This window comes from Scardinius erythrophthalmus (genome assembly GCF_964197995.2).
Source record: "Scardinius erythrophthalmus genome assembly, chromosome: 6".
NCBI classification, from domain to species: Eukaryota; Metazoa; Chordata; class Actinopteri; order Cypriniformes; family Leuciscidae; genus Scardinius; species Scardinius erythrophthalmus.
In genome coordinates, this window is record NC_138226.1 from 41,071,090 (window position 1) to 41,086,515 (window position 15,426).

General features: G+C 45.2%; 1 protein-coding gene across 8 annotated transcripts in view; it reads right to left on the minus strand.

Annotated features, from left to right (window-relative positions):
• The window catches only part of LOC308692215 (NACHT, LRR and PYD domains-containing protein 1 homolog), a 63,521-nt gene that overhangs the window by 39,083 nt on the left and 9,012 nt on the right, over positions 1-15,426 (minus strand). For 6 of the 8 annotated variants that reach the window (XM_081368028.1, XM_081368023.1, XM_081368027.1 and 3 more), the window contains one exon: positions 13,097-13,287. In XM_081368028.1, the coding sequence (XP_081224154.1) occupies positions 13,097-13,214 (118 nt within the window). In that variant the 5' untranslated portion in view covers positions 13,215-13,287. Of the gene's footprint in view, positions 1-13,096; positions 13,288-13,542; positions 13,857-15,426 lie in introns of those variants that run through there. The other 2 variants (XM_081368029.1, XM_081368024.1) reach the window with 1 other exon arrangement.

Sequence of the window (15,426 nt, forward strand, 5' to 3'; positions counted from 1 at the left end):
TTTTCATAATTTCTCCTATTTAAACCAAACTCTTATTTTGACGGGTTGTAGTGAATACCTGTTTCAGAGTGTATTTGGCAATGGTTTTTCTCAAATAAAATGATGAAAATGCTCATTAGGCGTTCTCTCAGAGCAGCTCTGGAAATGTCCATGTATTCATTTCCTCGTATTGTTTGTGAGACACTGAAAACACCTTCAGTATGTATAGACGAAGTGGCGCAGCTCATTCCCACAGAGACATGCAGATCCCAGTTAACACCGAATGTTCCCCTAACGTTAGTTTTTGGTTCCCGTTTGGTTCTTTTTTTTGGGAACCAAATACTAACGTTAGGGGAACGCTCTTTTTTGGTTTTATTTTTATATAACCATAAAATAAAGTTCCCAGAACGTTGCAGGGTGGTTTCTTTTAAATAACCTAAAAATAACTTATAAAAACGTTCCCAAATGGTTATTTTCAAGTTATTATTTTGCAACCATAAAACAACGTTCCCAGAACGTTGCTGGAAGGTTATTTTTTGAATAACCTAAAAATAACTTATAGAGAATGTTGCCTAATGGTTATTTTTAAGTTATTATTTTGCATAATTGACTGGAATCAATTGTAAGACTTAATACCACATACTGCCCTGTCACTGAACGGCACATCAGGGACCAAACACTGCATATTATATATCTGTATAATGTCTTATAAGGGTACAGACAGAGAGTTATAAAATACTATGAAAATCTGGACAAAATAATACAAATAAAGAAACTATGTCATTCATACTCATTGAGGTTATAATTAAACAGGCTTTATTAAAATAGGAACAAATGGAACAAACCAAAGTTTTTAAGATATTTTATCTAATTATCAATTAATTCCCTCCATCAATTCTACTTTTATGTAAATGCTGCGTGACTTTTACGTGTTTTAATGGGCGCGCGCTTAACATTCGAGCAATTGTTAGCCTATTTTTACAAAAACTGCTTCTACGGGGCCATAACGTAAGCTACAAGGTAATGGAGCCTTTTATACATTGTTGTGTTTCTTTAGAAATAAATAATAGACAAATGGAGTCATTAAACACCTCAGATGTAAAGTTATTCGCTGTCAAAGTGACGCCAAAATGAATGGGAGTCAATGGGATGCTAACAGCAGGTGGATGGTCTGCTAATCAATGGCTGCGCCCGGGGAAGCTTCAGTGTTTTCTGAAACATTGCCCCCCTAGGCGGCAGCTCAACTGACACAAGCAGTAACTCCGTTTCTCACTGTTGTTTTCACTACTTTCAGGTAAGTTTAGTCCCCAAACTTACACAAATAGTACATACAAATGCTTCTGGCACATTCTTTCATGTAAATGACACGCTTCTGTTGAATATTTACTTTATAGAAATTATTTAGTGTCTTCGGGAAAAGTCCACTAGCATCTCAACCGTTAACTGTTACTAGCTAGAGGTAGGTTAACTTGAGCTGTAAGTTTAGGCCTTTAATCACATGGTATGTGTATATGAGACATTTTAATAGTTTTGTAAAGGTTTTGCTGGCAATTTTTCAATGTGTGAATGAAAGAAAACGTCTTGGTTACGGATGTAACCCTCGTTCCCTGAGTAGGGAACGGAGACGTTACGTCGGATGACGACGATTGGGGTTTCGCTTAGAAGCCTATCACCTTCGAGTATATAAAACGAGCCAATGGCAATGAAATGCCATGGGTCTGCGGAATTTGCATAGCGTAACTCCGCCCGCCGCAGGGGGTATATAAGGAAGTACGCTGGCAGAATGCAGATATGTCTTCGCTGAGGAGTCGAGACTGGACCCAGGCGTTTTTCAGCGGTACAGCGGAAGTGGCAGGAAGACGTAACGTCTCCGTTCCCTACTCAGGGAACGAGGGTTACATCCGTAACCGAGACGTTCCCTTTCGTGGTCCCTCTGAGTTACGTCGGATGACGACGATTGGGGTTCCAGTCTAATCACGCCACCTCGGCTGTCATCCAGTGCCCTGCGTAAGTCTGAGCTCCCTGTTGTGAGACTAGCACGAACGAAGGAGTCCTACTAAACACAGGAATACCAAGGTACACTGGGAAGCATATCTCAGAGGAAATATGCCATTATGCCCAACCCTAAGGGGGGGGGACTTGGAATACACATATGACCCAGGGGGCTGCATATGGAGTATCACTGGGGTGCCCAACCGCAGGTGGAATATTTAAACCCCAGGGTGGCAAGGTGGCTTGCCAAGGGAAAGACACATGCTCAAAAGAGACTTACAGTGGAATACACATGTGGGGGTCGCCCAGAGGGGGGACCATACACATGGGGGCACCTAGTCAAGCGCAAAAGCTGCGTTATGGTAGAATCGCATAAGTCAGGCGTTGACGTAACCAGTGCTGGAGGAACTCAGGGCTTATCAGACTCACCTGAGAGGAAAATCGCACGTATCCCGTCCGCGGAGAGGAATGGCGAGCAAGCGAGACAGCTGAGCAGAATCTAGTACCGGCTGGTTGAAGCGAGTACATGAGAAGAAACTGGCTCTACTCGGAGATTATAGAATCTCGCGAATGTGTTGGGTGTCGCCCAGCCTGCAGCTCTGCAGATGTCTGTTAGCGAGGCGCCATGCGCTAGAGCCCAAGAGGATGCCACACTATGAGTGGAGTGGGCTTTCACACCAAGGGGGCATTGACGACCTTGCTGCTGGTATGCCAAAGCAATGGAATCCACTATCCAGTGAGATAACCTTTGCTTTGAGAGAGCCTCTCCCTTCAGCTTCTCACCATAACAGGCAAAGAGCTGGTCTGAGGTCCTGAAACACTGCGTTCTGTCTACGTAAGCACGAAGGGCGCGTACTGGACAGAGCAGTGCCAAGGTTGGGTCTGCCTCCTCCAAGGGCAGCGCTTGCAGGTTCACCACTTGGTCTCGAAAGGGTGTGGTAGGAACCTTGGGCACGTATCCAGGCCGGGGTCTCAGGATCACGTGAGAGTTAGCCGGCCCGAATTCCAGGCACGCTTCGTCAACCGAAAATGCCGGCAGGTCCCCTACCCTCTTGATGGAGGCCAATGCAACCAGGAGCGCTGTCTTCATAGACAGGAACTTAAGCTCCACTGATTGCAGAGGCTCAAAGGGAGCAATCTGCAGGGCAGTTAAAACCACTGAGAGGTCCCAAGAGGGTACGAGGGGAGGACGAGGAGGATTTAGTCTCCTCGCTCCCCTCAGGAACCTGACGATCAGGTCGTGCTTTCCCAGAGACTTACCATCAACTGCATCGTGATGTGCGGCAATGGCGGCAACATACACTTTCAGGGTGGAGGGAGACAGCCTTCGCTCCAACCCTTTTTGCAGGATGGAAAGCACGACACTGATGGGGCATTTCGTGGGTTCTTGATGTTTAGAAGAACACCAGTTGACGAAGAGGTTCCACTTCAACGCATAGAGATGTCTCGTGGACAATGCTCTAGCGGAAGTGATGGTAGCCACCACCGCAGGTGGTAGGGTACTCAAACCTGCCTCGTCCCGTCCAGGAGCCACACGTGGAGGTTCCAAAGATCGGGACGAGGGTGCCAAAGGGTGCCCCGTCCCTGAGAAATGAGGTCCAGGCAGCAACTCGAGGCAATTGACATGCCAAAGGCGCTGGGGTCCTGTCCAGGAACCTGCGGCAGCATGACCATTGCACATGGCGCCCCAGCCCGTGGTGGAGGCATCTGTTGACACAACAATATGCCGGGAAACTCGTTCTAAGGGCACTCCGGCCCGTAGAAAATTGAGGTTCGACCACGGGGAGAAGGTCTGACGGCAGGCTGGAGTCACTGGGACTCGGAGCGTGCCGTGTTGCCATGCCCACCTCGGGATGCCATATGCCCCAGGAGCCTCTGAAAAAGTTTCAGTGGAACCGCACTCTTGTCCTCGAACTGACGAAGACAAGTCAGCAGTGACTGCGCGCGCGCGCTCGTAAGCTGCGCGCACATGGCGACCGAGTCGATCTCCATACCGAGAAAAGAGATCCTCTGCACGGGGCAGAGTTTGCTCTTCTCCCAGTTGACCCGAAGGCCCAGACGAGCTAGGTGCCGGAGCACAAGGTCCCTGTGTTCGCCAACCTGGTCTCGAGAGTGAGCTAGGATTAGCCAGTCGTCGAGATAGTTCAGGATGCGAACCCCGTGTTCCCGGAGGGGAACAAGGGCTGCCTCGACGACCTTCGTAAAGACGCGAGGAGACAGGGCTAGCCCGAAAGGGAGAACCGCGTACTGGTATGCCTGCCCCTCGAAAGCAAACCGTAGAAACGGTCTGTGTCGAGGCAAAATGGAGACATGGAAGTAGGCGTCCTTCAGGTTGATCGCTGCAAACCAATCCTGCGGCCGTACACACTGGAGGATGTGTTTGGCCGTTAGCATCTTGAACGGCAGCCTGTGAAGGGAGCTGTTCAAGACGCGGAGGTCGAGGATTGGCCGTAACCCACTGGACTTCTTGGGTACAATGAAGTAAGGGCTGTAGAAGCCGGACTTCATCTCGGCTGGAGGGACAATCTCGATCGCACCCTTCGCCAGTAGGGTGGCGACCTCCGCTCTCATGACAGGGGCATTGCCACCGACCAAAGTGAAGCGGACTCCCCTGAAGCGGGGAGGAGATCGCGCGAACTGAATCGCGTAGCCGAGCCTGATGGTTCTCGCGACCCAGCGGGACAGTCTGGGAAGCTCTAACCAGGCCTCCAGAAAGTGCACCAGCGGGGTCATACGAACCACAGACGTACCGTCGGTGGGGCAGCGAGGCGGAATGACCGGCACCGGCGAGGGTGGCATAGCGGCCCTGTGCGGGGGCACGGTCATTAACCGCGTCCTGCCAGAGGAGGCCAGGGGAGGGCGCGCGTCCCACGGGGGCGTGCTCTGGCAGGGGTCTGGCGACAGAGGGGGACGAGAGGAGCGTGGCCTGTGGGCGGCGCGTGCTGTCATCCCGCACCTCTGGGACAGAGGAGGGCGGCAGTGGCGGGACCCGAGGGTGGCGCGCACTGCGGCTCTCGGGCTCTGTTGGCTCAGGATTGGGGAGTTCGATTCGGTCTTTAACCACATTAGGGTGCTGCTCGTCGTGGGACAAGCAGCGGGGAGTGGAGAACAAAAGATTCTCCCCCGGCCCTCCACCGGGGGAAGGAGTGGCCCTGCTACCAGCTCCTGAACAGAAAAGAGAGCCAATCCTGAGCTGCCCGTCTCAGGAGCGCCGCTTAGCCTGGCGTTTAGCGGGCTGCGGGGCTGGAGAGGGCTGTGGCGCCTTCCTGCAGCTTCCTCCACGACGCGGCCCAGATGAAGGCTGCTGCTGGGGCCGTGCGGGAGGGGCGGGAGCCGCGGGAGGGCGCTCTCGGCGGCGAGCAGACTGAGGATTCTGTGCCGACGGCTGAGCAGTGGAGCGTCGGGGCAGAATGTGCTTGATCGTCTCAGTCTGCTTCTGAGCAGTCGAGAACTGTTGGGCAAAGTCCTCGACTGCACCGCCGAAAAGGCCGGCCTGGGATATGGGAGCGTCGAGCAGACGAGTCCGCTCGGGCTCACGCATATCGGCCAGGTTCAGCCAGAGATGTCGCTCCTGGACCACAGCTGTGGACATCACCAAACCCAGGGAGCACGCGGTCACCTTCGTCGCTCGGAGAGCGAGGTCGGTGGCGGCGCGCAGCTCATCGAAGAGCCCTGGGTCTGTCCTACCCTCGTGCATGTCACGGAGCATCTTGGCCTGGTAGACCTGCAAGATGGCCATGGCATGCAAAGAGGCAGCTGCCTGTCCCGCCGCTCTGTAAGACTTCGCCACCATGGTAGACGAGAATCTACAGGCTTTGGATGGGTGCTTAGGATCACCACGCGATGAAGCGCTTGCCGGACACAGCTGCATCGCGACAGAACGCTCCACCGGGGGAATCCCAGTGTACCCACAAGCATCAGCCTTATCGAGGGTAGGAAAGGCGGAGAAAGCCGACGAACGATCCCGGGAGGACATGGGAGCCTTCCAAGACCGCGTGACTTCCTCATGCACTTCCGGGAAGAATGGCATTGGGGTTGGGCGGCGACGGGTGTCAGCGGCCGCTCCCAAAAACCAATAATCTAGCCGCGAGCGCACTGGATCGGGTGGCGGGGACCACTCGAGCCCAATGGCCGCGGCTGCCCGGGAAAGCATGGCAGTCAGCTCGGGATCAGACTCGGGCAATGCTGTCACGCCCGAAGGCGGCAACACAGCCGAATCCTCACTTCCCAAGGACTCACGCCCACCTTGTGATGCAGCGAACGACATTGCATCCTCCTCTGGAGCTCCAAACGACACACGCGGGGCCTCCGTAGAGGGACCAGCGGTCTCAGTTTGAACACTCGCGGGTACCACTGCTGGAGAGGGGTGTGTGGACCGTGGACGTGTCGGCGGTATGTCCCACACAGTCACCCTCAGGTCACCCCGGCCACCAGCCGAAGTACTGGCTCTCGCGGAGTCAGTAGATCGGGGTGTGGGTAGGGGGACTCTCGCTCTGGTGAGCTCATTGAGTCTCGACCGCAGCATGGAGATGGTCATGTTCCCGCGGTGGGAACATGAGTCATCCACGAACTCTGCTTTAGCGTGATCAACGCCCAAACACGCTAAGCAGAGATCGTGCCCATCAGAGAAGAACACATCGCGACCGCAACCAGAAGTGCACGGGCGAGGCATCTTTAAAAAGACGTGCCGCGTGCAATGCTCTTTTTGTGAGAAGAAAAACTCCGCGGATGCTGAAGCGAACAGGGAGAAACACACTATCTGTCAGATCACTGAACAGATCAGCAGGGTAGTGAGCACTCGCTGAAAACGCCGTCACACCAACACCGGAGAGTTCGCTCGTCTCGAAGGGATGAGAAGAAATAACTCAGAATATTTGGCTTACAGGGAGTGGAGAAGTTCTCGGCTGCGAAGCGAAAACATATCTGCATTCTGCCATCGTATTTCCTTATATACCCCCTGCGGCGGGCGGAGTTACGCTATGCAAATTCCGCAGACCCATGGCATTTCATTGCCATTGGCTCGTTTTATATACTCGAAGGTGATAGGCTTCTAAGCGAAACCCCAATCGTCGTCATCCGACGTAACTCGGAGTGACCACGAAAGGGAACTAATTTATTTAACTTAAAAATATTCACTGGACAGTTAATTCATTGTTTTCACGTGACGTCACACGACTCACACCATTATAGGAACGCCCACCTGGAGGGCAAATGAAAGGGGTGTTATAATGCCATTTATGCCTAGCATTAACATAAATGTCACGCAACCGCTTAAAGTCAGTTGAATAACCGATACCGATAACTCTTTATATTTGAAATCCGATAACCGCAATAAATCTAAATTCAAATTCTGATATACTTTAAAAGCCTGAATACATAAACAAAAGGCTCACCATTAAAGGTGGTATCAGTGATTTCAGGCCCAAAAATATTTTATCACATTCATCTAATCTTTCCTAACAATCCACTAGCTGCCCGCCCCATAAGCATGCCGTCAAAAAACCGCGTCTCTGTAGGCAGCCTAGGCTCTGAGATCTGCACACAAAAACAAATGGTGTAGCCAAACACTCAAAACCAAAACAAATAGTGTTCCAACCAATCACCGACAGGGGGAGGGTGTTGTGAGGTTTTGAGCCAGCTTTTTCTTCAGCTCTGACTTCGCATGCAGCCGTGCACGAGCACAAAACCTCACAACACCCTCCCCCTGTCGGTGATTGGTTGGAACACTATTTGTTTTGGTTTTGATTGTTTGGCTAAACCATTTGTTTTTGTGTGCAGATCTCAGAGCCTAGGCTGCCTACAGAGACACGTTTTTTTGACGGCATGCTTATGGGGCGGGCAGCTAGCGGATCGTTAGGAAAGATTAGATGAATGTGATAAAAAATATTTTTGGGCCTGAAATCACTGATACCACCTTTAAAATCCTTGTCCCAAACACTTAAACATAAATCAAACATACAATACAGTAGCCTAGTTTGAACCAGTTTAAGATTTCTTAACTTTCAAAATTAATTTTATACTTATATGGCCAACTCTCTCTTTATTAAAAAATGGTAACACTTTATAATTAAGTTTTCTTTTTGTTAGCTTTAGTTAACATGAACCAAAAATAGTGAACAATTACTTCTACAGCATTTATTAATCTTAAAGTTAAGCTCAACATTTTCTAAGACATTTTTAAGATCCAAAGTTGTATCTGTTAAAATTATAGTTAATGCATTGTAAACTAATATGAACACATATTTTATTAACTAACTTTATCAAAGGTTATTGCTCTCTGTTAGTTCATGTTAGTTAATGCATTAACAAATGTACTTAAGTAAATGTATCTTATTGTAAAGTGTTACAAAATTGGTGGTTACAATTTTTTTTTTTAAATTAAATACCTAAATAATGCAAAGAAGTCATTGGATAACATTGGGCTGCAAATAAAGAAACAAAATGCATGTGCCATGGATAAATAGAATGGAATCGCCTCACATAGGAGCCTGATAAAAAAAAAATGTTATTGCTTTTCTCATTTCCTTTTTTGCTTTTCAAGTTCGATAAACAAGAATATTACATTTTTAAAAATCGATAAAAATTTTTTTATTGCTTTTCTCATTTCCTTTTTTGCTTTTCAAGTTCGATAAACAAGAATATTACTTTTACTTTTCTTTGTTATAATATTACTATTCTTTGTTATATTTACAGATGACTGTGGTGAAGATGGAAGAGGCTTTCAAGTGCATAATCTACATTAGCCTACTAATAAAAGTGTTTGGAAGTAGTGTTAAATTAAATTTAAAAGTAGCTATTTTAATTTAATTTTGTTAATTTGTTAATATTCTTACTTTTTTGTGAATGTTTTGAATGTGCACAATCTACATCTAATAGTTAGTTAAAAATGTGTTAAATGAAAAATTAAAAGTAGCTATTAAGTAGTTTGTTTATTAATAAAAATTGTTATAATGTTCTTGCACCTTTTGAATGTGATGCATACCCCATGATTGTTTTTTTTTTTAAATCAACAATTAAATGATGAATCGACAAAAAAAAAGGACTGTAGGCTGATTATTTATATATATTTACTGTTGTATTTTATTAAAGTAAAAAGAGATGCATTTAGGTTAGTTGAACGTTAGACTAATGTTAGGGGAACTAACGTTCTGAGAACGTTCTGGGAACCGAAAACTAACGTGCTGAGAACGTTCTGGGAACCAAAAATTGTTAGTTGGGATCAAGCGAGTGTTTAGCAGTCTTTTTGTGCTTTAATATTCACAGACCATGTCGCAATTTGACTTAGTGCACAGCTCTACTTTCGATTTATTTATCCATCCATCAGTTTGCGTCTTTTACGTGACAACTCCGTTAAGGTCCTTGCACACTGAAGGGGGTCGCACACCGGACGCGCAGCCCAGCAACGGCTCAGGACTGTGTTAAAAATCCTGCCGCGCCACAGAGCGCCATTTACATAGTTTTACATTAAATGTGCATTTATTTGTCTCAAATCGTCGTTAATGTATATACTGACTTCACCCTGTGCTGCAATATACATTTAGTTTTACATTCATTCACAGAAATCAGCTGCTTGAATGAAAATTGCTGATGTTATCGGATTTTCAGGTGATATTCTCAATTCATTCAGTTAACGGATGCTCTGAGGTAAAGTGAACTCAGACTGCAGACTTAGCAACGATTGTGTTTAATTGTACAGTACAATCATAACATAGTATAGGCATTATCTTAATTTCATAATGTCTTTGAACATAACAATATTGCTGGCCATAAACTGATGAGAAAGTGCACGTCCGGTGTGCAATACCTCGAGTTGTCCTAGACGTGGCGCGACGCAGCGCTGAGCTGCGCGTCCGGTGTGTGACCCCCTTGAGTCAGAAATTTTCGCATGTTAAAAAATAAACACGAGCTCACATCTTGTTTTCTGCGTTTTTCACATCCGTAGCAAGCATTTTCAATGGTGTTTTGACAATTCATAGCCACCGAATGACGAGTACGAAGAAAAGCATACGAATCTTTTGGACTCTTGTACCTCTACTGTAAATTCAATTTGCATGACTGGATTCCGGTATTCCCTCTGCATCCGCGCAGAGGGATGGTGTTCTATGTGCTTCCTCCTTTTTCAGCCACTTTGCATCCACATTTTTTGCAAATTGTATATCTATCCTCGAGGACAACTACGCGCAGCCGTTTACTGCACATCCAAATATTGCCCATATTGACAGTGGTTCGCTTTCGACGGTGTTGCATCACTTTTTTTCTTTTGCACATTTGTTCTCCCGCCCTTGCAGTTACTTTCCACCTCTGTTCTTCACTAATGCTTAATCATCACTTAATGAAAAACTTCCATCTTCCTCCGTTCCTCTGCCCATCCGGGGTCGCGGTGGCAGCAGTCTAAGCAGAGATGCCCAGACTTCCCTCTCCCTAGACACTTCCTCCAGCTCGTCAGGGGGGACACCGAGGCGTTCCCAGGCCAGCCAGGAGACATAGTCTCTCCAGCGTGTCCTAGGTCTTCCCCGGGGTCTCCTCCCAGTGGGACGCGCCTGGAACACCTTCCCGGGAAGGCGTCCAGGAGGCATCCGGAACAGATGCCCGAGCCACCTCAGCTGACCCCTCTCGATGTGGAGGAGCAGCGGCTCTACTCTGAGCTCCTCCCGAGTGACCAAGATTCTCACCCTATCTCTAAGGGATTGCCCTGCCACCCTGCGGAGAAAGCTAATTTCGGGCGCCTGTATCCGGGGTCCTTTCGGTCATGACCCAAAGCTCATGACCATAGGTCAGAGTAGGAACGTAGATTGACTGGTAAATCGAGAGCTTCGCCTTGCGGCTCAGCTCTTTCCTCACCACGATAGACTGGTACATCGACCGCATTACTGCAGAAGCTGCACCGATCCGTCTGTCAATCTCCCGTTCCATCCTTCCCTCACTCGTGAACAAAACCCCAAGATACTTAAACTCCTCCACTTGAGGCAGGAACTCTCCACCAACCTGAAGTGGGCATGCCACTCTTTTCCGACTGAGGACCATGGGCTCGGATTTGGAGGTGCTGATTCTCATCCCAGCTGCTTCACACTCGGCTGCAAACCGTCCCAGTGCATGCTGAAGGTCCCGGTTTAATGAAGCCAACACAACAACATCATCTGCAAAGAGCAAAGACGAAATCGTGTTGTCACCAAACCTGACACCCTCCGGCCCCTGGCTGCGCCTAGAAATTCTGTCCATAAAAATTATGAACAGAACCAGCGACAAAGGGCAGCCCTGCCGGAGTCCAACATGCACCGGGAAGAAGTCTGACTTACTGCCGGCAATGCGAACCAAGCTCCTGCTTCGGTCGTACAGGGACCGGACAGCCCTTAATAAAGGAGGGCTTCGGGCTGAGCCCGGCCGGACCCCGTGGGGGAGGCCCGGCCACCAGGCGCTCGCATACGAGCCCCGGCTGCGCCATACCGGGCGACGTCACGGTCCTCGGTTTAATTTTTCTCATAAGGGGTTTTTGAAAAACTTTAATCACTTAATTTCTTGACTGCAATGTATATATTCTTTTAGTAACCTCAACTGAAATAAATTCAGAGTATTCAAAATAAATTAATTAAAGGGGTGGTTCGGAGTAAAATTAACCTAGGGTCCTTTGCACCATGAGTGTTCGTAGTTTAACGAAGAATTTATTTTTTTTTCCGAAGTGTTGACAACTTAGTGTTAACTAATAATTGTTATAAACTGGTACTACCAACAAAATATTAGTGCATTCCTGGAACTGGGCGTCGTTACACTAAATCCTTATGCATTGCTTTCTGCCAGGACTTTTACGTGCTTTTCTCAACTCAGTGAAGTGACGTCGGTGTCTGGGTTAGCAGTAGCATGAGCCGTCAGGCAAGTGTATTTAAATAAACTCTGATGTACTTACAAACTTTACAATGCCTATTTAGTACAACCTATTTGTACTACTGTAGAAGTTTGGCACTATTCTGGGCATTATTAGTGGGGTAATTTACGAGATACAAATTTGGAGCCAATAGCGCCTGCACTAAGCCATTCGGCTGATATCTCGAAGTAAGCTCTAACTTTAAAAATGTTCAACCAAGGCAAAAAAGGCTTCTGGAGGGGTGTTTGGTTCGATGTCATGGTGCAAAGGATCCTAGGTTGATTTTACTCTGAACCATCCCTTTAAGTTAGCTTATGTAACTGGATTTACTTTGAGTAATATTGTGAGCTAGCAGTAACTGCAAGCACTCTGAGTTCATTTAAAGTTTGTAATTTCAGTGGTTTTACTCAATATAGGGAAGTTTCAGTTATATAAAGTATTTGAATGCAATGAAGTTTAATTGTGTATTAAGAAATATCCTTGTTTTAGTGGACTCAATTAAAATAAGTTCAGAGTACTCATAACTATTGTTTTTTTATCATATTAATTGAATTGAGGTAATCGGTGTCCTCAAATGTTTTGAGTAAGCTGAACTTGTTGGGTTTTACAGTGTGCGGCTAATCGCTACACCTGTTTAGAATGCATAATGTAACCCCCCTTAGGCGATTTAGGGGTTAAATCACAGAAGAAGGGATAATAGCTCACAAGAATTTAGATGATTATTTGTAGGAACACTGTGGACCAGATCCAATCAGAAGACACACACACACACGCACACGTAGATGATTTAAATGCGCTTATTAAATGTAAGGTAGAATAGTTTGTTGGGATTTAACAGAATACACAAATTGAGTGTATTAATGACACCACAAACAAAATAAATAAAATAAAGGTAAAAATCAAGTTTAAATTGGGCTTTTAACCAAATAAAATAACCAAAATGAATTTGAATTGTACTGTATATGATTCAAATGTTCAGTTCTAGGTTTGATTCCCCCTTTCTTTTTTTATATAATGACCTTATGTCAATATTATTTTAATTCTAGCACTTTAGAGAACAAACTTAAACAAAGCTCAAATACGTATACTCAAGCTAAACAAATATAAAACAATAAACCCAAAATATCAGTAACTCTTAGAATGCAAAGTTCAAATATAATGCACAGTTCATGTCAGTCCGAATAATAACGAACAGTAGGCTATTTTCTTTCCTCGGTTACTTATAAAGAAAGATCCAGTACTCAAAAAATAATAATAAATACAAACCTTCAAGAACCCAATGAAAATATTGTGTTGGGAGCGATGCAATGCAGATATCGAAGACAAAAAAAAAATGCGTCTCTGATCGTCTTACGGTTGGCTCGCCATCCTCAACGGTGTACATTTGAAGTGTTCATACTAGTGCAGTCCACGAATAGAAGTATCCAGAAACTAGATTTTGAGATGACAAAACTGGCCTGCACACACACACACACACACACACACACACACACACACACACACACAGAACGATATTCTCAATCAATCCATACTTTATACATTTTGCTTCTTTACAGTTCTGTACATATTTTATGAGAGTAGCCTATACATTTACTTGAAATATACATTTACATTTCTGTAAAATGGAACATTTGTTTCCCTTCAAAACACATCAATACACCGTTGAAAACGCACATTTCAACATGTATACTAAAATAGACATTTTAACTCACCAATTCCCTTGTGTAGGCTATTAATGTTTAATGTAAGAAATATTAATATTTCGTATTTTCTTTCAAGGTTTCACCGGATGACACAATGTTGTGAAATCCAATTGGATTTCAGCACGACGACGGTCACACCCTGTCTATGGGTCACACGGATCAACAGGATAAAGGTAAGACATTTCCGAAAACCACTCAACTTTGTTTCTAAACAAAATATCTACAAAACATACGAGGTTTGTTCCTCGCAAATATATCTCAATAAAATCTTGAGCAACTTCTAGCTCACGCTTCTCTTCTGGTGTTTTCTCTATCTTTTCTCCACCTAGGGGGCGGAGTCCGCTTGACCTAATTACACGTTCTCAGCGCAGTACAGATCAAGAGCTCAAAAACGGAACAAAGTTTCTGCAATTATTTACATTGCCTCATATTGTAAATAGCCTAAACCATATATCTAAGATGAAATGTGTTGTATTTCATCTTATATCTTATTATTTCCTTTACATTCCTTGGTTAGTTAGTCTACTGTATTCATAAAACTGACTCAGACTACAAATGGTTTTGAGCCTGGGTTACAATAATGTAAACATTATGAATATGAAAATACTAAAATATGAAAATCCCACACAAACCATCAACCATCTTATTCGAGTGTTTCTTAGCTTCTTATTTCAAGTGTAGAAATGTTTATTTGATTCGTTCTTCACAGAGCACAGGGCAAGGAAATGTACAGGACAGCGTCATACAAAGTCAGTAGCGCGGGAAGGGTGGACTAACATAATATTGTTGGCTACTTTAAAAACGTGAAATAAAAATAATTAAATGGACAGCATTAACTAACTCTCTTAAGCCTAATGTAGTGAGTGTTCAAGCTACGGAGAAAATGAAATAAAGTTTGAATTTGTCATGCTTTGTTCCGATCAGAGCATGTGAGCGGAGAACGCATTTCTGAATATTCCCTCCTCACGCTCAACCCAGAATGGCCTGCTAGTTCGAAAATATGTGGAATAAGGGCTGCCTCCGACTAAAGTTTGTTTCCTAGTCGACTAGTAGTTGTTCATTTAAGACATTAGTGGACAAATCACCCATTAATTTGATTACTTAGGCTAGGCCCCTACAGGATAATGAGCGTGTAAATAATAGCCGTAGGCTACTCAAGCGCACGACCGCATGCATAAGGGGCTGTTTACGCCTGGCCACTTAATGCGTTTTCTCAGATCGGATAGCCATCCGATCTGCAGGTGTAAATGCCCTCCGAAACGCATTCGAGATGGATTTGAATCCGATCGCTCAAACCAAACTAGAGTTGAGTAAATTGGCAGTAAATTCACAGATTCGAACTTCCCAGGTCAATAACTTGTGAGCTAAACGTTGTTACTGCACAAATAACACCTCTTTTTAATCGTCGTAATGTAGACAAGCAGCTACAACCTAATTTTCCTCCAAACGAGCTTTCCCTCGCAGTGGACAAAATACATTGATCTCTATGCGCAGGCAGCAGCGAGACAGATCCGAAGGGACCGTCTGCAAAGTGCAAATCCCGAAAAGCGTTACTAAGAAAACAGTCAATAACTTCACTGTCACACACTATAGTGTCATCAAATTCAGTTCACACATCACTACTGTCCTGATGGTTATACTACAACACTTATTTTTGGAATATATATATTTTAAATTGTATATATAATTGTAAATGTAAAATTGTTATGAAAAATATTCAGTAACTTTACTGTAATTCACTGTATTGTTGCCAAATTCAGTTCATACATCACTGATGTCCTGATGGCTATACCACAACACTTATTTTGGGAATATATATACATATATATTTTAAATTGTATATACAATTGTTAATGTAGAATTTTTATGATTTTTATGAAAAATATTAAATAA